The sequence below is a fragment of the Brachyistius frenatus genome, unplaced genomic scaffold (genome assembly GCF_029030835.1).
Source record: "Brachyistius frenatus isolate BFR_SWC_R1_liver_20210118 unplaced genomic scaffold, ASM2903083v1 Contig_109, whole genome shotgun sequence".
In the NCBI taxonomy this organism is placed as follows: Eukaryota; Metazoa; Chordata; class Actinopteri; family Embiotocidae; genus Brachyistius; species Brachyistius frenatus.
This window is the reverse complement of record NW_027210708.1, coordinates 195106-218202: the sequence shown is the minus strand read 5'-3', so window position 1 is coordinate 218202 and position 23097 is coordinate 195106. Positions and strand designations below refer to the sequence as shown.

At 39.0% G+C, this 23097-nt stretch overlaps 3 protein-coding genes across 3 annotated transcripts; 1 reads left to right on the top strand and 2 right to left on the bottom strand.

Annotated features, from left to right (window-relative positions):
* Positions 1 to 3803: 3803 nt before the first annotated feature.
* On the bottom strand, positions 3804 to 7052 carry LOC138628967 (dehydrogenase/reductase SDR family member 11-like). The gene is made up of 7 exons (XM_069712391.1): positions 6840 to 7052; positions 5622 to 5831; positions 4745 to 4839; positions 4447 to 4576; positions 4213 to 4305; positions 4053 to 4118; positions 3804 to 3921 (listed from the first exon to the last, which is right to left on the bottom strand). The coding sequence occupies exons 1-7, from the start codon at positions 6969 to 6971 to the stop codon at positions 3880 to 3882; spliced, it is 768 nt and encodes a 255-aa protein (XP_069568492.1). The 5' UTR covers positions 6972 to 7052; the 3' UTR covers positions 3804 to 3879.
* Positions 7053 to 11791: 4739 nt separating this feature from the next.
* On the bottom strand, positions 11792 to 14994 carry LOC138628970 (RIMS-binding protein 2). Its single transcript, XM_069712395.1, has 5 exons — positions 13667 to 14994; positions 13231 to 13387; positions 12723 to 12844; positions 12557 to 12628; positions 11792 to 12470 (listed from the first exon to the last, which is right to left on the bottom strand). The coding sequence occupies exons 1-5, from the start codon at positions 13886 to 13888 to the stop codon at positions 12405 to 12407; spliced, it is 639 nt and encodes a 212-aa protein (XP_069568496.1). The 5' UTR covers positions 13889 to 14994; the 3' UTR covers positions 11792 to 12404.
* A 1384-nt stretch (positions 14995 to 16378) lies between these two features.
* On the top strand, positions 16379 to 22722 carry ywhag2 (3-monooxygenase/tryptophan 5-monooxygenase activation protein, gamma polypeptide 2). Its single transcript, XM_069712394.1, has 2 exons — positions 16379 to 16592; positions 19403 to 22722. Exons 1-2 carry the CDS (start codon positions 16506 to 16508, stop codon positions 20057 to 20059), a joined length of 744 nt encoding a protein of 247 aa, XP_069568495.1. The 5' UTR covers positions 16379 to 16505; the 3' UTR covers positions 20060 to 22722.
* The last annotated feature ends 375 nt before the right edge of the window (positions 22723 to 23097 follow it).

The window sequence follows — 23097 nt, the reverse complement described above, 5'->3', positions numbered from 1 at the left end:
TCATTACTTTCACCTCTTTTCAATAAGGTTTGTAACGCCCACCTCAGAGGCTGAAATCCTCCCTGTCAGCTGACCCTCACATGCCTGCATAAGAGGACTTTATCTGGACGAGTTTGGGAGTTTTATATGTCCAAGTTCAACCTCGATTCTGTAACGTAACATGTTTCTTTGGCAGGTTGAGCTAAAGATGGTTAATTCTCGCAAACAGTGGAAACGGTGAAACAATGCAAGCTTTCATTCCGCGGATTAAATTCCCATATTTTTTGGACGACATTCAAATATTCAAAGAAGTCTCGCTGGCTTTCACGCACAATCATTTAGCTGAAAGAGCAGAGCGACTAACACAATCAGATGTGTGATAAAGACATTTCTCACAGTAAGGGAAGAAGTGGAAGGAATTTTCCATTTCATCTTCAAGTTTGTGACCTTTGAACATACGTTTTGGCTTAATGTTTATCCCTATATCTATGTTTAACACACAGCATCTGCACACAAATGAACATTACAGCTTCATTTTTTTATATTGACAACGGGGCTCGGCCAAAATACCCAGAAAATATTATTATTAATGACCCAATTTTTACAAATAATAAACTTTGATTTACAAAACATTGAAAAATGTGTTACTTTGGTTTGTCCACAACAGATTTATAAGAGGATAACACATTTTAACACAGAGATCAGCACATCATTTTACCAATTTATCCATAACATTACATTTCATTTAGCTGATGCTTTTATCCAAAGCGACTTACATTAAGTACATTTCAACCATGAGGGTACAAATTCAGAACAACAACAATCAAGAAAGTAAAATTTTCTTCAAGATAGCCAAACTTCAAAGTGCCATAAGTAAGTGCCATTTTCAGTGCTACTATTCAAGGTAAAGTCTAAAGAGGTGTGTTTTTAGTTTGCGGCGGAAGATGTATACACTTTCTGCTGTCCTGATGTCTTTGGGGAGCTCATTCCACCATTTAGGATGATTAAAGGGATCAGATGGGGGAGACCAAGTCTTTGCCACACAAAATAACTTTGTTTTCAGATGTTTCTGCAGTCTTGTGAATTACTAGATTTTTTTTTTTTAAAAGCCACTTAGTATTTAAGATATTTTGCTATCACAATGATTACCACAAATTCAAGCCCTCTCAAAAAAAACAATAGCTGGAGTTTTCTGTAAAATTCCCAGAATGTTGTCAACAGAGGCTTTCCTGAAATTATTATGGCACGCAGTAACCTTTCCAAACAAGACTTGCGTTATTAACAAATATGTATCTCCTCATTTACAATCAGCAACGCTCTGCTGCTTCTCCTCTTACCATCACAACAAACTGCTACAACCTGGAAAAACGGAAGTGACAGGGTTTGTGGGAATTGTAGTCTTGAGGAATATGTTAAATTAGTTTTATACACACTTACAGCTGTAAGAGACTTCTGTTTTGTGATTACAGTAGGCCGATATATGGAGTTAACATCATGTATAAAGCATTTAAAGCACTTATTTTTTACAGCAGATTTAACCTTTGTATTCTATCTTAGTCAAAAATTGTGTTTTGTGAAGCTACATCACTTTTCTAACTTTGAGCCCCATTGTTTAAAAAAAATAAATAAAGATTATAGATCATAGCAAAAATATTTCTGTGATGTGCAGCATGCTTATTATCAAAGTAAGTGATTAAATAGTTCTTTTTACCAGGTAGTTGTTGATAAAAAAAAAATTGCCGCAAAATCAGGCATTTTCATTCGCAATAATGTAAAAAAAACTAAACAAAAAAACAAGTCAGCAAAATCCTGGAGGGACACCATGTGTCCAAACGTATGTGGACATCTACTTTTGGTTACTTTTCATGGTTCAGTCTCTTTGTTGCCTTTTACCGTTTTAGCTGAAGTCAGCTCTGTAAAAAATAAATGCTCTTTCGAGCTAAGTTGATATTACAAACGTATAAACATATGGAAAAATCCACTATCTTATCCCACATATCGCTAACTGTGTTGTCTGCTGTTTGGGGCTGAGCAGGTAGCGTACAGCTGATCGGAAAGAAGATAGTGAACCCAAACAGAGAGCCAGACAGTTATACAACAAGCTAAAACCCATTATGAAGCTCATATTGTCCCGTGTAAGGGCATAATAATAATAATAGTAATAATAATAATAGTAATAATAATAAACGTGATTAAAAAATGAAACCCCTGAACTCAACTTCAAAATTGGAGCATTTCCTAAACCTATATGTGCTGCTGGTTCTATCGGTCCTCTGTAGTGGCTGAATGGCCACCGTGCAGCGGTCGTGTTAAGACTTTCTGATCCCGGCCCGTTGCCGCGGCGATGTCTTTGAACGGCTGAAAGGGTACTGACTGCTTTGGTCAGGCAGAAAAATACACAAAGGAATGCACAATCTGTGGTATAGGGGAGGATGTGATAACGAGGACATCACGCTCTGTGGCATTCTATTAGGTGAAGAATCCAATAATCCATTATGTTCCCCAACACAGGAGAGTGTATTGATCGAGAGAGACAGACCTGCAGTGGTTAAAATGGCTGACGGAGGAGGAAGTGCTTGTTCAGTTTCTGCTAAGAGCAACTGATCTGTGAAATAAAAGGCAAGATCACAGACATTTTTTTATATCTCTCTGGTCATTTTGTGTTTGTTTGCGTTCACATTTGATCTGTTTGGCCATTTTGCATCTTTGTGATAATTTTGAAATTCTTGATGGTCTGTTAATTTTGTCTCTTTGTGGGTGTTTGTGTCTCTTTGTGGCCTTTTTTTTGTAATTTTTGATTGTTTTGTATTTCTATGTGGTTGTTTTATGTCTGTTTGAGGTCATTTTGTGTCTCATTTTATATCTCATTATGCTACATTTTTGTCTTTGTGGTCATTTTTGTATCTTCGTGGTTGTTTTGTGTTGATTTGTGGTCATTCTCTGTATGTTTATGGCTGTTTTGCATCTCTTTCTGGGCATTTTACATGTTTTTTTGTTTTGTTTTTCATTTTGTGTCTTTCGGAGGTCGTTTTATGCCTCTGTGATGCATTTTCATCTCTGAAGTGGTTTTGCATCTCTTTGTTGTCGTTTTGCACTTCTCTGTATTCATTTTACAACAAAAAATGTTAACGGTAATTTCAAACTGAACCACTTTATACCTTAGTCACTCTATACAGAGCAAATCACATTTTAAAGGCTACCCCGATTTCTCTGACTCGCATTTTCTGTTTGGTCGTGAGGAGCTGCAGACTGGCACTATAGGGGATTCTTAACAATGCCCAGTGGATATCGCCGAAAACACCGAGCCAAGTGCTTTGCCAGCATTTATGCACGTACACGAATGTAGGTTTTGAGTGAATGGATGTTAATTAACATGAGAAAGATGGTGGGTGGTGGTTGGCAGTCCCTAGCAAACCTTTGTGTCTCTGGACTGGAAACTTCTCTGGCAGATCTTTAGGAGACTAAGGCAGGTTTCTCTTCACTCTGGTGGATTTAAGCCAACAATACGCAAGGGTTAAATAAAAAGTAAAAGTAAAGGCAGTCTTTACATTTATCATCACAGGCTGAACACATCATTTTACATTTCATATATAATGTTATTTTATTCATGCTAATCAATAAAACAATCATTTGTATTTGTTGTGTTATGTTTCTTTTGAATGCATGTTTAAAACCATACATTGTTGAATAGTGATCTTTGGCTACAAAACAATTTTCTTTCTGTGTAATAACAGCTGAAAAAAAAAACAAGTTTCTGACATCTTATGCTATGAATAAGTGCAAAATTATAGAACAAACTTCAACCAAACATGATGAGATAAAAGTTGTTTTTCTTTTTTATTAAATGTAGTGCATAAATCCCATGTCACTCTATTTAGTTAGCAGTCACACTTTGCAGCACTACGACACCTGCTCCACAGGTCGCATCTGAAGGTCTCCAATCTGAAACACAAGTTATGTGATAGTTATTAAGTTAAACGTGAACTGTGGATATTTCTAACATCAAAAGAACAAAGGTTGATAATGTGTGAAGTCACAACAGACAGCAAAAAAAACAAGAGGAAATTTCATACCTGCACATGTGGAGGGGCATTCAGGACGTACGTGACGGCATTAGCAACATCTAATGCTTCCAGAGGCTGTCAGAGAAGTGAAAAAAACCACCTCATTAGGTCTGTTTATACTAGAAATTATACCGACAGTAGAATGGGAATGAAGAATAAATGCGTTTACCTTAAATTTAGTGTATGAAGCAGCAGCTTTGTCCACATTGTTGCTGTAGAGACGCGGTGCGAACTCTGTCTCGACGACACCGGGAGAAATGCTCTGCAGAGTAAGAGTGGATCATGACCCAAGTTCAAAACATGCGGTGACAGTATTTAATCATTTGAATTTAAGGAAGCACAATGAAAGCTGAGTGAGCAGACACTGTGTTTGAAATGCAGACAGACGGCGGTGAAGCCTCACTGTGACTCGGATGTGTGTGTTGGTCTCGCGCAGCTCCTGCCTCAGGCCCTCGGTCAGCGCCGTCACCGCGTACTTGGTGGCGCTGTAGAAATGTATGTCGGCACTGGGAACCACACGATGTCCGCTCATGCTGCAACAGAAGAAGTGATACGAACTGTCAACAAGGTCCATCCATCGTACGAGAAAAGTAGCTACTGACAATTAAGTCAGCTAATCAAGTCAATTGATAGAAAACAAATTCTGGAACTATTTTCTCTGATTAAATAATCATTTAAGTCATCAGTAATTAAAACTGCACCTGTTGATGTTGATGATGTGCCCGTCATCGATATTTCTTTCCTTCATTGACTGATACGCTTCACGCGTGCAGATAGACAACGCGAGGACGTTCACCTGCAAGACACCCACAGTAAAGAAAAGATCTGCCTTTAACACCCGTCAAACTTCACGTTGCCTGTTGTGCATGAGGAAACCAGTTCTTATGGTAGACTGTGCAAATAAAATAAATGTAGAATCGAGCTCTGAAAAAGGCTTAAGTGCCTTAAAGTGCAATGCCACAGAGGGCCACTAGGGGCTGGCTCAAAAAACAACAACAACAACAAAAAAAACTCTGGCTCCAATAGACTCCCATTCAAAAAGCATCAACTTCACTCATTACATACTGCTGCTGTGTGTAAGTTACTGATGTTCAACAAGGCTGCCGTCAAACTGGAGGCAGAAGAATTGTAGTTTAAATACATACTTTCTTCAACCAAAACTTTGACAGAAAACATGCAACAAAAATAAAGACTAAAACTGAATAAAATGATACCTCTTAAAACAAGAACTGTGATCAAATTAAATAAAAACTAAACCATAAACGTGACGAATTACAAATAACTTTTTAAAAGAAAAATTTGCAGAATCACACACTGCAGCTCCTGTAAGCTCGGCTGACGTGAGGTGAGCACGATAGCCACACAGAGAGACAGCAGCTCAGACTGTATAATGCAAACATCACCTTTTCCACTAACCTCGCCTGTAACCACGGAAACTGCAAGACGGCAGGAGCTGTAGTCTTAAAATGCTTTGAGGATTTAAACGTGAAAACTTCGACTTTTTTTCTAAAGTTTTTGTTTACTTGTACAAATGAAATAGCCGAAACTCAAACACCTCATCCCAGGTTCAGCTCTTACATCCAGCATGTTCCTCCAGCTGCTGGTTTTGCCGTTCAGCAGCGACTCTGGATGAGCCAAGCCGGCGTTGTTGATGCACACGTCCACGCCTTTGTGCTGCGTTTTGATGGCCGAGAACATCGACTGAATCTCCTCCTCGTTGGTCAAGTCGCACTTGATCGGCACCAGAACGCCGCTGTGACCTTCACTTTGACACTCGGCGGCCAGTTTCTGAAACCAGAAGGAGAAAGATAGCGGACGGTCGGCTTCACAAGTCGGCTCTGTGTTTCAGTTTGTTTATGAACCCGTCGCTCAAAAGGTTTATGAATTCATGTAAATCTTTAGATTCAGGAAAAAGCCTAAAATAACTCTTGTGAATTCAGTCATTTGGTTTTTTTTTTACATTTAAGAATAAGGTATCTTTAACCTGATTGGCCCTGGACACACCCGGTGTTAACATCGGATCACAAAGGGGTTGTCAGTGCACTACAAGAGGATCTTTTAGACAAATATTTATTTGATAATATTTTGGGCAGCAGGTTTATCATCCTCTAGCCACCCGTTTCTGTTGAAATCTGTTTCTAACAGAAAAGCTGGCTGTGAAATAGATTAATTGCAGGTTTATAGGAGGAAAAAGTAGAGAAAAGAAAGTTACATTTCTTTTAAATAAAAATGCATTTTTAATATTTTCATGTTGCAGTAATTTAACGTCAGCTGTTAATAGTGGGGAAAAAAACCGAAATATAAATATAAATCTGTTTCCGTTTCTGTTTTAAACTGTCCCAGTTTAAAAGTTAATGTTTTACTTCATACACTTTTAATGGTTCAGGTGCATTAGGCTGCTTAGTGGATGATTTATTACTTTATAACACAACACGTGTTTATGGGAGTTCATTTACTCTGGTTTACATAAGTCTGACATAGCAGAAAAAGATCTGGATGACAGTAACTTTAAACACCAAACCAGTTTATATTTCGTTTTTTTTCCCCACTATTAACAGCTGACGTTAAATTACTGCAACATGAAAATATTAAAAATGCATTTTTATTTAAAAGAAATGTAACTTTCTTTTCTCTACTTTTTCCTCCTATAAACCTGCAGTTAATCTATTTCACAGTCAGCTTTTCTGTTAGTTTCTCCCCAGTTTTTTTTTTTTCTTCCTTTTGTTAAAAGGTGGACTGTTACTCTCTGATTCCCCCTGAAAAGTTTTGAAATTTAATTCTCACGTCAGAACAAACCTGTATTTTTTCGACGTCCCTGGCGCAGCCCACCACCTTCATCCCGCACCGGACCAGCTCTTTGGCTACGGCTGCCCCAATCCCGACCGAGGCCCCGGTCACCAGAGCCACTCTTCCCCTCCAGCGGTCCATGACAGCCGGGACACCGTCCCGAGGAGAGCGACGCCGAGTTTGGCAGCTGAGGGTCAAGTACCGTTGAGCAGCACGCTGGAGGTTCATATCCGCATACGTCAAATGCGTCACTCCGTTGCGTTCAGGACAGCTACAAACTGTAGGAAAGCAGAGAAATCCGTTCGTTTTTAAGCAGATTGTTGCTAAAGAAATGAACTACCAATCAAATGAACTAAAGACACAATTATATAATCTCAATGAAATTTATTTCATCTGACAATTTGAGTATTTATTTCACCACTATTCATCTGTGCCTTACCTGTATAAAATCCACAGAAACAGATCAACCTGTTGTAGCCAACATTTTGTACATCCATGTGTATTTCATCCTGAACATTGTTGTGTTGTGTAAGTGAGAGAAACTAGACTCAGAGAGTCAAAGATGGGTAAACATAGGCTATCTGTTAAATAAAGATTCAATTCAATTCAATTCAAATTGATCTCATACTTAAATCCCTTAGAGTAATAGGGGAAGTATTTGTTTTGTGACACAGAGCCACGTCTCTGCACAGATTTTAAGTAGCCATTAGAAGGTGGTAAATTGTGGCTATAAAGGGATGCTCATGGTCAACAATGACACTAAGACAGGCTGAGGCATTCAAACTGTGATTGATTGAAATCTATTGGCCCAATGTGTCGCGAAATAACATTCCCCACACCACAATACACCGGCATGTCTGGACTGTTGACTCAAGGCAGGTTGAGTCTGTAAAATTATGATGCCGAATGGAGAGCCTTCCATCTGCAGCCTCAGCAGAAATGGACATTCATTGTTTTTGTTTTTTTTCCAGTCTTCAGGGGTGCGGTTTTTGTGAGCATGTTCCCACTGCAGCTGCAAATTTCTGTTCTTGGCTCACGAGTGAAACCTGAAGTGGTCTTCTGCTGTTGTTGCTCTGAGCTGAAGCTGTTGTCTCGAGTCTTTTTGAAAACACCATTCCTATCAGCAGGAAACAGGTCATTATCTTCACAGCACACTTCATCTACCTACAAGTGGAAAGTAACCGGGTACATGACAAAATCACAAAATGAGATAAACTTAAAGAAGTATAAACTTTTCAATAAAGAGTAAACAAAATCTTCAGCAAATTTTTAAGCCTGAAACTTCTCTGAAAACTGGGGGCATAATATTTTCATTGACATTTTTTCAACTGCATTCATCAGAGTTTCTGTCATATTTTCATTATCATGAACCAACACATGTTAATAATAAGGACCACTTTTACTTTTGACACTTTTGACACATTTCCACAAGATACTAGAAGGAGAACAGCAGAGTCGGGATAATTATCTCTGATCAATACTTTAGATTCCTATATCATGCTACAGTTATTTGATCTCTTATAATATAAAAATATTGATTGGAGAAGCTTTAAGTTAATCTAAGTAGCCTTTTCTACAACGGCATCCATGTCGTATATTCAGAGGCAGCACCATAATGTATCTGTGCAGAGTACATTTTCATCTGTCTCTTGTGATTTCCTCTTTGTTACAGCTCACTGCATTCTCCCAGCTTCGGTTTTCTAACGGGAAGCAAATGGTCAAAACCCACAGACCTTTGCAGCCCGTGAATGGGAGGCAGGTGTATCACTCCAGAGGCTATGTTGCTCTGGTTAACAGTGTGTCACTCATCGTGTCAGTGCTGCTATCCAGTGCGACCTCTCTGCAGGCTACAAGATGAAAGCTTAACTTAAGTTGCCCAACTATTATAAATGAATACTGTCTGTATCAATTAATGATTGTCAAATACAGGTACAAAGACAACCTCATACTTTAAAACACTGCATATCAAACATGAATTTTATATTTAAATTGTGGATTTATTATCATACCTAATTTTTTATCACTTTTTTTTGTTACTTTTTTTAACAAAAATTATTGACATAAGCAGTCTTATTTGTTTAATCTATTCTCTTTATCAACTTTTAGAATTTATTTGAAATCTAATCGTGTTTATTTATGCAGAAATATTGTAAATTCTTATTGGGTCAAAAACTTTGACACTTCTGGTTAGTAAATACTTTTTATGGACATGTTTTTCCCATCAGTGACAGAAACTTTGTATATATAAATTGCTTGTTAAAAGACTTTGGATACACACAAGAGCAATGGTCAATGTAAGGTATTTTTGTACATAATTATTCACAATGCTTTAATTTACATTTTGTATGATAACTTGTAGCTTTATTGGTTGATGTGTTTTTAAATGATTGTTTGTTTTTGTGTGTATCTCATTTTTTTTTTAAAAAAGGTTAATTATCCAAATAAAGAATAAAAAAAATATTCTCCTTTAAAATGTCATTTTATTTTGACATGTTTTCTCCTCTCCAGTTGGATTTTGTCAGCGTCACCTCCTCTAACGTCCACTATGTGGCAGCACTGAACAAGCCTAACTGGCTGGTATCAGCTTCATACTGTACACACAGTATTTGAAGAAGTGCATGACTTTTTATTTCTATCTTTGGGAAGTTTCTTCTCTCGTTTTGTGACTCGATAACAAACCATATGATGAGAAAGCTGTTTGAGAGGAGAGAAACAGGAATGAATGTTTCTCTTGTTGCAAGTGACATTTTTTGATTGAATAAACGACTGAAAAACTGAAAAAGGTACATTCACAGTTTGTTTCCGTCAGTCACTAAAGGTAGAACATAATTCAATCAGCGACCTGGGAGGATAATACCCACTGGTATCATTAGGTCCTGAGCTTGTTTTTGGCACTCTTGATACTATCTCTATCACATTAAGTACTTTGAGGGGATCACTGTGGATATAATCCAATATTGCACAGGAATAGATGTATGATGCAAACTCAGCCTCCAGTGCAACAGTGCTGAGATAATCTGCAGGATGCACAGTCATGTTGCTACACAGGTTCATGATTTGTGGAAAAACTTGTTTTCCTTTTAGTGTTTGCTCTCCAACAGCAAATTAAATGTTTTGTCAGTTCCTGTTTTGCTATTTTCTTCTTCTTTGCCATCTGCTTGTCTTTTCTTCTTTTCTATCTAACAAGGACATCTTTTCTCGGTTTGTGCTTGCCGCCTCACCCTTCCCTCCCTCCCCTCCACACTTCCTCTTATTTCAGTTGATGTGACTCTGAGGTTTGGGTTGTCGTGACAATGGAGGACACAGACCTGTCTCTGTGCTATTTGCAAAGTTTCTGTTGTTGCAAGCATATTGCACATTGGCTGCTAGATAGAAAAAAACCCTGCACCACCATCCCCCACTCTCATCTTGTCAAACACATGTAGGCGTGAACGAGTTCTCAGAAAAATAAATGAGATGTAATGCTCTTCCTGTAATCTACACACAAACATGCACAGTTGTGATATTTGACATGTTTGAGGACAGTGCTGAAGAGACCCACACTTCCTGTGTGAATAAAAACTTTTAAGAGAGTTTAAAAGAGTTTTGAGATAATTAGTACACATCCACATAAATTATTATTGAAATCAATATCTATCTGGTTCAGTCTTCAGAAGCAGGTTCCACCTCATATCTGTATGTCCTTAAAAGGGATGAAATCACACGAATCAGTAGTGATGCAGTCAGCCAGGACCTCATGAGTTCAGGCTTTGAATTTGCATGTGTTTGTGTGCGGTAGTGTGTGTGTGTGTGTGTGTGTGTGTGTGCGGGGGAGGGGGGGGGGTATGTGTGTGGGTGTGTGCAGATGTGGAAAGTAACTAAGTACACTTCCAAAAATGTATTTCTACGTTGTGAAAATACATGTCAGTAAAATTGTACATAAAAATATATTAAACTCTGAAATATAATGTAAAATCAAAACTGAAAGTGTTCAAAGTACTTCAACCTTAAGCAGCTACAGGTTCATACGTACAATAAATATAAAAAATATATTTTTAAATCTACAAAAACATACATATTTTACAACAAAAAAATACTTTAATGTAGCTTTAGGAATATGTTCACACTTAACTACTATTCTTACCACTGTGTGTGTGTGTGTGTGTGTGTGTGTGTGTGTGTGTGTGTGTGTGTGTGCGCGCGCACGTGTGTGTGTGTGTGTGTGTGCATAAGTGTGAGTGTGTGTGACTGTTGCAACTCTTCCTGTGTTAATCACGTGGCTCAGAGCGGGTTGATAAAAAGATCTCGCTCACTTCTGGGTTTTCTTTCTTCTTTGGAGTCCTAATGCTGGTAAGAGCCTCACACTGATGATTGCTGCTTTAATTCTTCTAATGTTTCCAGTTAAAAGAATCTCAAATATACAGGAGTTCCTACTTTATGTCAGCTTCATTTTAATTGTCAAATGTTTTGTGTGTGTATTTTTTTTCTCTAAGTTATAAAATAATGTTAGAGAACCTGCCTTTATTCGCCCCGTTGTTCTTCAGTATTTGCGATGGAGCGACCAGAAGCTACTGATGTACAGTGTTGTCACCCATAAAGTAGAAAGCACTACTAAACTTCACTGCACAGTGTAGTGTTTCCTACTTTATGGATGAGTATACTGTTGGCTGCAGAGGAACACAAAAGAAGAAACCAGGCCGACTGTGTGAAAGTTTTAACACCTGCTCAATTACTCTTTTGATTTTCTCATTCAATTCTGTATTGAGTTCATTTATTAGAAATTAACAGGTTAACCTGTCAGAGGAGAACATTATTTAAATGAATGCAGTATAACCAGTGAAAACTGAAAGTTGTCTGTAGTTAAAAGAAAGCCAGTAAACATTTTAATTGTAACATTCAACTTTATTTCATGTTTCTGCTTTGTAGTTCTTGAATTTATTACATGATTTAAACACTAATTGTTTCCCAAGTTTCTGTTGTGATTTTTGTTTTTTTACATAAAAGTTGCTGCAAAACTAGAAAACAAAAGTGTTTTTCTTTTTTCTATTTACATGAAACAAGCCAGTTAAAGAAAATATGAAAACAGGCTATAAGGCAAAAATGGACAAACTATATTAATACACTTTGAGTGTATTATTAAGGCTAAAATTATCTATCCATTGCCATCTGGTATTTCATTTTGTGAATTCTGTGCATACTGAAAGTGCATGAAGCCGCACAAATAAAAAAATCTTTTACAATTTTTGTGTCTGATTTTTAAAATATGTTATTTGTATATTTTCTGTATTTCTTTTGCCCCCAAAAAATGTGTAATTGTTGTTTGAATTTTTCAATAAAGGACTTATTTAACAAATGCATGACAAGAGCACTTTTAACTATAAAGCATCCTGATTGATACATGTAACATGAGTTAGTTTGCCTCTTTAACATGAACTCTAAAGCAAATGCAGCGCAAAACTATAATATAAAAATTTAAAAATATGTTTTGACTCATAAAATGTCCTTTTAAATAGTTTTTAAAGATAAAACCAGCTTCCTTTTTTTTTTTACTGTGTCTTGGCATGTGTAGCAAACATGTGTTAGCACATGTCTCTTCTACTCCCAGGGAAACGACTGCAGGAAGTTCGAAGGGACCAAACCTCGTCGTCCATGCAGATCTCCCTATAAATGAGATGAAAGTTAATTACGCTTGTGTGCAAACGTCAGTGTATTAATCATTGTGTTGTAACTGCAGAGAGGACGCTCACAAAGTAAAATCCATCTTGATCCATGTCACCCATCACGTAGATGATGTCTCCTGATCGAAAGTCGAGTTCAACCTGGAAGAGAAGCAGTTTGAGTCTCTTTGTATAAAACTGATTTTTTTTTTAAAATTTTTATAAAATATAGTTTATGTGACGTCGTCGTGCTCACGTCACTGTCCATGTTGGGCGAGTTTTCCCAGGGATTGTAGTCAAATAAGGCCACCATTCTTTGAACAACAACATCGTCAGGTAAACAGGCCACGTCGCTCTGGATTGACGTTAAAGACATACCTGTGGGACGAAAGATGCAATCACCTTTGAAACTTTAAAACAGAGAGTCAACATACACAAAGGTCAGTGAAAGCATCAAACCTGGACAAACACCTGCTGAAAGAGATGATGTCCCTGTACGGGCACTGAAAGAAATGTTTATTTTCTTTTACATTTTGAAGTGATTCATTTAATAAAATGACTTTTTCTTCATGTTATGGGTTGTTGTATTGTTTATAAACTTCCTACAAGGAGCAGCTCGGTGAAAACAGCCTCTCACAGATGAATTCCGAGCCACCGGAGACTGATTTGTTCAGCCTCCTTTAACAATAACACCATGAAGTAATTATTGTTACTGTTCTGTCTGTGTGCAACATCAGTTTCCTGCAGAAACAGAGGGTTGATACCTGTGTGGTCCACGGGGAGGAATCCCTGCTGCATGAGTAGATGCTTCAGGTACTCGTCGTCAATCGAGACTTCAGCCACCATGTTGCTTGGCACGTAACCAGAGAGACCACCGGATTCACCATGATAGAAACCATCAGCGTCTGTGTCCCCGAACACCTAAAAAACAGTTAGTTTTATCACTTTATTTTGGATTTTGGAAGGAAAATAATGAGTGTATGTATATTTGAATGTTGCCGCGGCAGTGAAAAAGGCGGCAAATCACATGAATCTGCTGAAAACAGTGACAGGATATGATGAACAAAGCTTTGAGGCACATTGAGCTGGCCTAAATTTAAAACCAACAGGAAACACCGTCATGTTCTTTCAAAGCAGTTTTTCAAGAGATGAGGTGAACTACTCAAACACCCAAGAGAAGCTCTCAAATGTTGTTCTCACCTTGATAATCTGGCCTGGCACAAACGGAAGCTCCTCTGCAGCCGTCTCGGGGTTGGGAGACATCGCAGCAGGGTTGTACGGGTAAAGTGCCACAAAGAGTCGGATGGTTTGTATGGACACCTGGCTGGCCGTTTCCAGCTCCCATTCCCCGAGCTCCTCCGGAGTGGCGAGCCTCACTTCGTCTGGGTAAATCAGAACATCCAACTGGAGCCCCGTCTCCATTTACAGCAGCGTGAGCGCTCGACTGTCCACTTGGCAGACAGATGGCTGCTGTGGACAGCAAACCTCTCCTTGCCCTCATCCTACTTTGAGGTAACGAACGTAAGCAGAAGGAGCTGTAATCCTCTTTGAAGCAAGTGGATAGATCCATTAGTTCAGCACTGCTGGTGCACTGCAGCACAACTATATGTACACTAAGGTTTTTTTTTTTTTTTTTAAAGGCATATTTTGTTTCAAACGCAGCAATTTGCTAAGGAAACAAATGCTGCTTCTAAAACACATGAAGAGTATGTGAAATATTTTGACATGGAAACATATATTTAAATATACAACAAAAATTTTTCCCAGTAGTTGAATATAAAAGCAGAGAAGAGTTATAAACCCCGGATTTAAAACAAATTTGGATTTACTTTTCATGAGGAATAAAAAAAATCCTCTTAGAAAACCTTTATTTTAAAGCTGTGAACTGTGAGCGTAAGTTCAAATTATTATTATCATTTTGTTTTATCATATTTTTGCATTAGCTCTGGTCTTATAGTCCTCACTTCTTCCTTCTTAGATAAAATGATAATGGAACCACACAAAGCAATATATGATAAAGGAAGATTTCACTCTGTAAAGACAATATAACATCAAACATCAGGCCTTTTTAAGCGTGATGACGCAGTGTTTCTTGGCCTGTCTACTCCTCCTCCGAACATGACTTGACCCAGTTTCGTGCCACGGAAAGTGATCACCACCTGTCTTGACCTCTGGCTAGATGATAATCTCCTTCATTCATTTGTGCTCGATCGAAACAGGAAGCCGCACTAACCAATCTCCACAAGCAGAGTGATCTTTGAAAAATGCATCGAGTACAGGCATCGAGTACATTTCCATTGTGTTCCCCTTTAGTTGTGAATTATTATTTTTAAATGTCAGAAATGTATTTTTCTTTTAATGTGATTTTTGTATGATCTCATTGTTTTGTTTGACTTTTAGATCGATTTTTCTTTTTAAATTTTTATATAATTTCAAATACAGTTTTTAAGCTTATATCCTATGATTGTTTTTAATTCATGTGGTTAGCAGATTTTTGTTCTTCTGTGTGTCATGATGGTTGTGACGAGCAGCTACACATTTTCTTTACGAGAATAAAAAAGTTAAATTAAATTAAAGAATAACACTCGTTCACTTTAATTTTCCATTTTGGCCAGAGGAGGGAGCTGTGGTTTTGCAAAGACTAACAGCAGTGGTGGAAGAAGTTATGACATCCTTTAAGTAAAAGTACCAATACAGCAGCAGAAAAATACTCTATTACAAATAAAAGTCACGCATTAAAGTAAAATGTAGTTAAAATACTTTAAATGTATTAAAGTAGAAGTGCTGATTTGGTCCCTCTGACTGATATATTATTACATATAGACCACTGGTTTAATTATTACAATGTGTTATTTTTAAAAGTTTTTTTGTAGAGGTGTCATCTTCAGAGTAACTAGAAATGTAGGGGAGGAGAAAGCACAATATTTACCACTGAAATGTAGTGAAATTGAAGAATAAAGTAGCAGAAAGTTTGGTTTGTTAAACATAAGAAGATGATTTATATTACATGATAGTTTTGCTGATAAAATATTTCATAATAAAGACTAAACAGTTAATGGTTAATTTGGCAAACTTCAGTGTCATAAATCTAAACAAAAGGCTAAAAAACGAGGCTTACAGTGTATAGTTTGGAGCACACAGCCTGCACTGGAGCAGGAATGGAAACGCTGCAGAACTTGCCTGAGAATTATCAGGTTTTAAATATTTCTTCAGTCCCAAAGTAATTCAGTGACACTTGTAAGTACATCAAAGCGTACACATAAAAAATAAACTTTTAATACGTACAGTGTTACACTGTGTGCAGCAAATTAAGCCTCGTTAAGAGACTTTTGTTTTCTCATTTCAGGTAGTTATGTACACCGAATTAGCCAAAACCAGTTCATTTTCTTATGTACCATTAGATGTAATGATAACTATCAGTGAATTACTTTGACTTTGAAGAAATCCTTAAAACCTGATTATTCTCGGGCAAGTTTGGAATTGTTGCCATTATTTCCCCATTAGTCTACATTATCTGCAATAATAGTTACAATTACCATGTGTTTTTAAACAACGAATGAGCAGGTTATTTATCTTTAGAGAAACAACAGTTACCTTTGTGCCAGGTTTGTATGCATAGTCAATCAACTTGTCCCGGCCTCTGTCTCCAGCTTGCAGCCGCCACAGAGGACTCCATTTCCCATAAGACCTTTAGTCCAGCGCTGCTCCCGTCTGTCCCTCAGGCCTGGCCCTCTGGTTCCCATGTAGGAGTGTTACATCACTGGCACAGACACCCACCGTTCCAAGTGATGACGCAGCCCAGGGAGAGTGTGTGAGGAGGAGGAGGAGGAGGAGGAGAAGGAGGAGGAGGAAGGGAGGGAGGGAGGGAGGAGAGAGGAGAGGGTGTCCCGTCTACAAGGAGCTCAGACAGACAGCAGGGAACAGCTGCAGCATTACGCTCGCGTAGGATTTCACTGCATTGCGATTTAAAATATCAGTCATTTCATCCCCAAAACCAGAGTAGAGCAGCTCGACACAGCAGCCAAATATCATTTAAAACATGGTTGATCGCGAGCAGCTGGTGCAGAAAGCCAGGCTGGCTGAACAGGCTGAGAGATACGATGATATGGCAGCTGCTATGAAATCGGTAAGTCCTTTAAAAAAACAAAACAACAAAACAAACAGGTAATTCTTATGACTTGGATGTGTGTGGATGATGTTGTATCGCTGCTTCATTTCGCGTAAAAGGCGCGTCCCGAAGTCTTGACTGATGTTGGCTGTTCATCTGCAGGTTACACCCGGCTCCTTATTACTGCACTACAACCAGGCGTCATTGGAAAATTATATTTAATGTGTTTATTGTCTTGTCGCCAATCCACCGACAGCTCAGAGCCCGTTTTTTTCTTTTCTTGATGTGCTAACAAGCTGCTGCTGACATTCTCTGAGTCCAAATCGTCTGGTCCTTGGGCGGTGCCTTTCTGTCGCCCAAGCTTCCATGAAGGGATATTACAATGAAATGCATGCAGGCCCGAGCTTCATCTCTCTGCTAATAAGAGGCTCGTTTCACATAAAGGCTCTGATGTGTTGCATTTGCTGCTTTTTTTCCCCCTTACCTCCCCTTCCTCCATTATGCTGAATTTATAAGAGCTTCTGCTGCTGGGAGCCATGTGAGGTTGCTCGGGAAAATGCCTATCAACTGCTGCTCCCTCATCCTCCTCCTCTTCCTCTTCTCTTTGTCACATAGATTAAAATAATAATAATGATAAATAACAGCTCATTTTAATACCAGTATATGGCGCTGAGAGCCTTCATTGGAGCATGATTTCTGTAGAAAATGCTCCAAAAAAGAGCTGATCTTTCTTCTAAACAAATGTAGGAGGCAGCAGAATCTCTCTGGAATAGTCTTTGTCATATTGCAGGGAGTGAATATGATCAGATTTGATTACAGACTCGTTTTCTACCTTCTCCTTCGCTCTATTCCTCATGTATCCTTATGTCTCAATCAGCGCATGTGCTGCTTGTGCGACAGAGCTGATATCTGGCAGCAATTTAAAGTCATTTTGGGTTGATGACCCTGAGTAAGTGGTATGAAGTGGATGACATGGCTGACCAGCCTCACAATAGCTTCCTCAGCTCTTATTGGCTGGTCCTGAGGAGAGAGCCTTTTGTCTGCTTTTCCATCTGCCCTTTTTTTTTTTTTTTTTTTTCTGGCTCTCTGGTTAAGAAATTCTCGGAACTGGATTCACCAATGGGTTAAAAAAAAAACTGCTGTGTCACACCAGCTCATACTGGAACCAGCAGCATCCTGGGAGTCTCAGCCGAGCCTGCATGAGCTCACACACCGATTGAAATCTTTAAACCGAGGAATATTTTGTCTTACGTTCCCCGGGAGAGACGGAACGAGCCCCCGTGGATCGTTTGTCATCAAGGGTGTCTGGTTGCAGGAGGTGGGATGATGTGAGTGCAGGGAGGGATTCCTTTCCCTTTAAACAATCTGCCGTGTCAGTGCGGTCCAAACTGGGCCCTTTTGCAGGGGTGTGTGCTCTCTGATCAAAGGGAATCCCTTGCCATTGCAGCCAGAAAATGACAAACGACAGGCCGTCGCTTTTGTCTTCCTCATGAAAAATGCATGTGGAAATGCTGGTGCTGCACCTGATAATTAATATCATTTTAAAAATGCCTTTCCCAAGTTCCCAGAGACAAAAGATTTTTAACTTACATGATCTGAGATTGTGTTAGAAGCTGACAGGAGTGACATTTTGCTTAAATTAATTACATGTAAAACGACTGATTGATAGCTTTAAATGAGTATCTTGGTAGTCAACCCAGCAATGAGGTATTGTATCATTTTCATACATACATATGTCTAACTGCAGTCCAGCTGGCACGGTTGTCAGCTGTGACCCATTAGTTTCCTTTAAGAAAAGAGCAGTTGAGTCATTGGATTAACAGGAATCTGCCTCATTTGACCGTAAATTCCGCACGTTTGTCGCCTGCAATCAAATGGGATCTTTGGATTTGTGTGGCAGTTTTGGACAGGCACAGCGAAGGCCACTCCGTCTCTATAGGTTGAACCCTGCTCTCCTTCCGCTCGCTGTGACGTCGGAGAGCCTGCGCCATCTTTGTGCTCCTCTGCCTGAGCAGAGAATGTCAGAAGCAGCTTATTAGCACATTAAGGTGAAGCTTTTCAGATGAAAAAAAAAAAAAAATGCTTCAAGGTTTTGTTAAAGCTAAAGGACATGTTTCTCTTCAGTTATCGATCTGACGGAGGCCATGTTCCAGCACAAGTTGCTCTTCCAATCCAATAACCCTGAGTAGTATCACCTTCTTTATAGATACATAGCCTCTTTGACAACTACCTGACTCCTCCTGATCCGTCAAAGTCTAAATTTAATGGTCTAACTCAGAGTGATGTCACGGCGTCGTGTTTCAGGCAGGTAAGAAGGTCAGTTTGAGCCAGAGAGAAGGTCACTGGGACACGTGAACCGCCTGTGCAGTGATGGTTTTCACTTACAGTGCAGCTGCCCCCGAATGCTCATGGGAATATTTTAGCCACCTCCAGCTCTCCTAACCTCTCGTCTCCCAACCGACTATCTTGAATATCGTTTCTGACTAACGAGCATCAACTGTCCATGTGGCAGTTTGAGCTACGGGTGCACTAAATGAATGGATTGCCATGGAAACTGGGAATTGAAATGTTGCTCATCCTGAAATAGTTGTAAACCAAATTTACAATTTCAATTACAATGATAGAAAACAAATAAAAGCAGAACCACCTCACTTTTGAGAAGCCGTAGCCATGAAATGTTTGTTGTTTTGGTCAGAAATTGTTGCCGATTTTTTATGGATTGTTTCTCGAATGATATGCTGTGGTATTGATTCGCTTTTGCAGTCTGGTTCTCTAAGGCTCGTTCTCGTAAACTGGCGATTAAACGGTCCATCTTCTCCTCGTTCCAGGTAACAGAGCTGAACGAGGCCCTGTCCAACGAGGAGAGGAACCTCTTGTCTGTGGCCTACAAGAACGTGGTGGGCGCCCGCCGCTCCTCCTGGAGGGTGATTTCCAGCATTGAGCAGAAGACCTCGGCTGACGGCAATGAGAAGAAGATTGAGATGGTGAGGGCCTACCGGGAGAAGATTGAGAAGGAGCTGGAGGCCGTGTGCCAGGACGTGCTCAACCTCCTGGACAACTTCCTGATCAAGAACTGCAGCGAAACGCAGCACGAGAGCAAAGTGTTCTACCTGAAGATGAAGGGCGACTACTACCGGTACCTGGCCGAGGTGGCCACGGGGGAGAAGAGGGCCACCGTGGTGGAGTCGTCGGAGAAGGCCTACAACGAGGCTCACGAGATCAGCAAGGAGCACATGCAGCCCACCCACCCCATCCGCCTGGGCTTAGCTCTCAACTACTCTGTGTTTTACTACGAGATCCAGAACGCCCCGGAGCAGGCCTGTCATCTGGCCAAGACCGCCTTCGACGACGCCATCGCCGAGCTCGACACCCTCAACGAGGACTCCTACAAAGACTCCACTCTCATCATGCAGCTGCTCCGAGACAACTTGACACTGTGGACAAGTGACCAGCAGGATGACGAGGGAGGGGAGGGCAACAATTAAAGAGAAGCCACACTTCGAAAAAAAATATGAAGGGCCGGTGGACTTTGGCAGCCGCTTTTGCCGATGATACTACCGCAGCAGCAGTTCTTTATTTTTCCATGTGTTAAAAGAATCAAAAGAGAGGTGAGAGTGGAGGTTAAATCTTAGTTTAAATATATATAGAAATATATATACAGTTGAAAGGGGCCTCCGTCTTCTTGATTTTCTCTTTGACATTTGCCAAAACCACTGATATGTCAGTCAATCAGCCTGAAGTGGTTGTTGTTGGATTGAAATGGCAGCCTCACACTGGCATAGGAACTGATCTTGTTCTGTCAAGATAAGCTGCTTAGTTTGGTTTTTGCGTGATAGAGATGCATTTGAGTCACTTGAGAGAGAAAATGCTTGAATGGGAATGCCTCACAAAACTAGTTTGCATTGGTTCCAGTCGTAGTCTATAAATGAGAAAGGGCCCTGAAAGCCATTGATGTTAAACTCACACTAACAAATAGAGAAAGTTTTACTGATAAAATCCCCTAAATTTGAGAGGATAAATTACACACGAGTAAACTGAAATGAGGACCGGATAGATTAAATTAACTTTCCTCTTTCTATCTAAAGTGTATTTGGCATCGCACAGATTAGTCTGTAATGTCACTGGAACCATCGATTCTTTTGGAGGTGAAGATTACTAAAGGCAGAGACTTAACGATATAAAACAAAAAAAATGACAAAAAAATAAAATAAAAGCAGCTTCAGAGTTTGTGGTTTACTTCTGTGTTTGTTTTATTAAATGCACTTGCCTACTATACTGTTTCTTCAGTGTAAGATGATGACAACAATAATATCGATTATTCAATATTGTGCATGCTGGTGATGTATTTATATACAGTAGCTTGACTTTATTAACTTATACTGTGGGTGTTAAGTATTCATATGATTGAGAAAAACAGGCTTGGTCTGATGTTGATTTCTAATTTCTAATTTATTTCATTTTGTTATGGTTTTTTGATTTGCTATACCAAAATGGTGATCGTAAAAATTGACCTGTAATGGGCGTTGCTATAGTGACATGCAATATGTGTATTTAATTTGTCAATGAAAGAAAAAAAAAAGGAAGATAAAAACCCACCAGTGATCACTTAATCTTACCAGCTGGTGTTTGTCACATTGAAGTATGACTATGATATATTTTATTCTTTGAACAGTATTTAAGTACTTTTTTCTGTCATGCTATCCAGTTTTACTAATGGTGAAGTTTCCAGGCTCAATATTTCTGTTATGAATTCACAAACATGGACCATATTTTATTTCTGACAGTATAAATTTTGTGTTTGTTTGTTTTTATACCTTTTAGCTGTTCCTGAGTGACAAAAAATATCTTGAATGTGAGTCATTATGTAGCAGTTGCACAAAGAACCGAAATAATAGCTATGATAATAAAAAAAGAATATGACTTAATTATACATGCACCATTTCCGTGGTGGTCTAGTGTATTGTTGTATCGTCACCCATCAGTAAATTTGTTTTTAAGGAAAACCATTTCACTGAAAAAAATGTTTTGATGCTTCGTTTTGTGCCCTGAGTACAGTACGTGCTTTTCTTTTTGTGCCTGTATCATTTTAATATGCCTCATTTGCAAGTTAACCTTTAACAGGAAAAAGGATTTACCTGCCGCTATTTTAAGTTCCTGCAAGCATGTTTGCAAGAAGTTCTATTTTCAATTCAATGGTTCCTCACTTTTACGTGTGTCTGCTGTCTGTACAGCACATAGATATGAATAATCAACACCAATGCACTCCAATACAGTCAGAAGGACAGCATAGGCAAGTCAAGAGAGGTGGTTATTGATTTGCACGTCTTCAGAACAAACCTTAGACACTAGGAAGCTGCTTAGGAGCACAGAAAGCTGCTGAACGGATTTATCGTCATAATGCTGCTAGTTCTATAGATTATTACATTAATATATTCATACAGATGGCAGTTTATTTTTCCTAATAGATGGTAGTATTTGGGACTTTATTTTTTATTTTGGGTGTGATGGCCTAGAGAGAAACCAAAAGCCTTAAGGTCAGTCACACAACCTTGTTCATGTATGCCAATTATGTCACCGGCATGAGTCAGCCTCCATGAGCTCACACTGTGTGTCACAGCTGCTTTGATTTATTTTTAACGCAGTATAAAGTTGACGGTCTTGAAGGCTCGCCAGTTAAATTGCATGAAATCCTAATCTGCTCACACGGTTTATAAATATTAGAATGGAGTCGAATCTTTCAATTTTTTTTCTCGTGTGTGTGTGTAGGAACGAGTGGAAAGCGAATATTCTCACTTTTTTTGTTGGAATATTTTTTGGAAAACCATATCAGGAGATTTTCACTCATTGCCAAGAATGCATACATTGTTGTATTCCTTTTTAATTACTTTGTCTTTTCTTTTTCTCTTCTCTGCTTTTTTTAAGTTTTCATTATTTTGGATGTTGATCCTTGTTTCTGTGACATGAAAACCTTCAAAGATCAGAGGTTAAAAAAGAATAAAATTTTAATCAAGAATTTGATCAAAGAAGAGCTGACCTTCTGGAAATTAGAGTTGGGTGGACGATAGCTGAAAATGGGATACAAACTGTATTGCTCTGAGGAATTTTTGGTTGCCATCTGTTGCCCATTAAAGTTATTTGTTTATCTGTATTTTTCTATATTTTCATTTCTGTCTGTAATCTAGCCATTTACTGTCATACCAGAAACACCACACGTCATTCCTTGTCATTCTGTAAACTTACAGGTAGTCGACATTTCTGCCCACACATTGATACAGGAAGTCCCGCAGACCTTGTGTAACCCTTCGTGGGTCACATATCTGGTGTGTGTGGTATGTGTGAGTGTTTGCGTCCATATCTGGATGGGTATGTGCACTGTATGTGTTGAGCGTCTGTAGCTGAACATTTGAGATGGAGGCTATTAGCTGCAGTGCGGAGACGCTGCCAGCTCACACAGCGACCACAGTGTGTCTTAAATGAGGCTCTTTTTAAGGCCACTTCGCTAATCATTAACTAAATTAGGGCA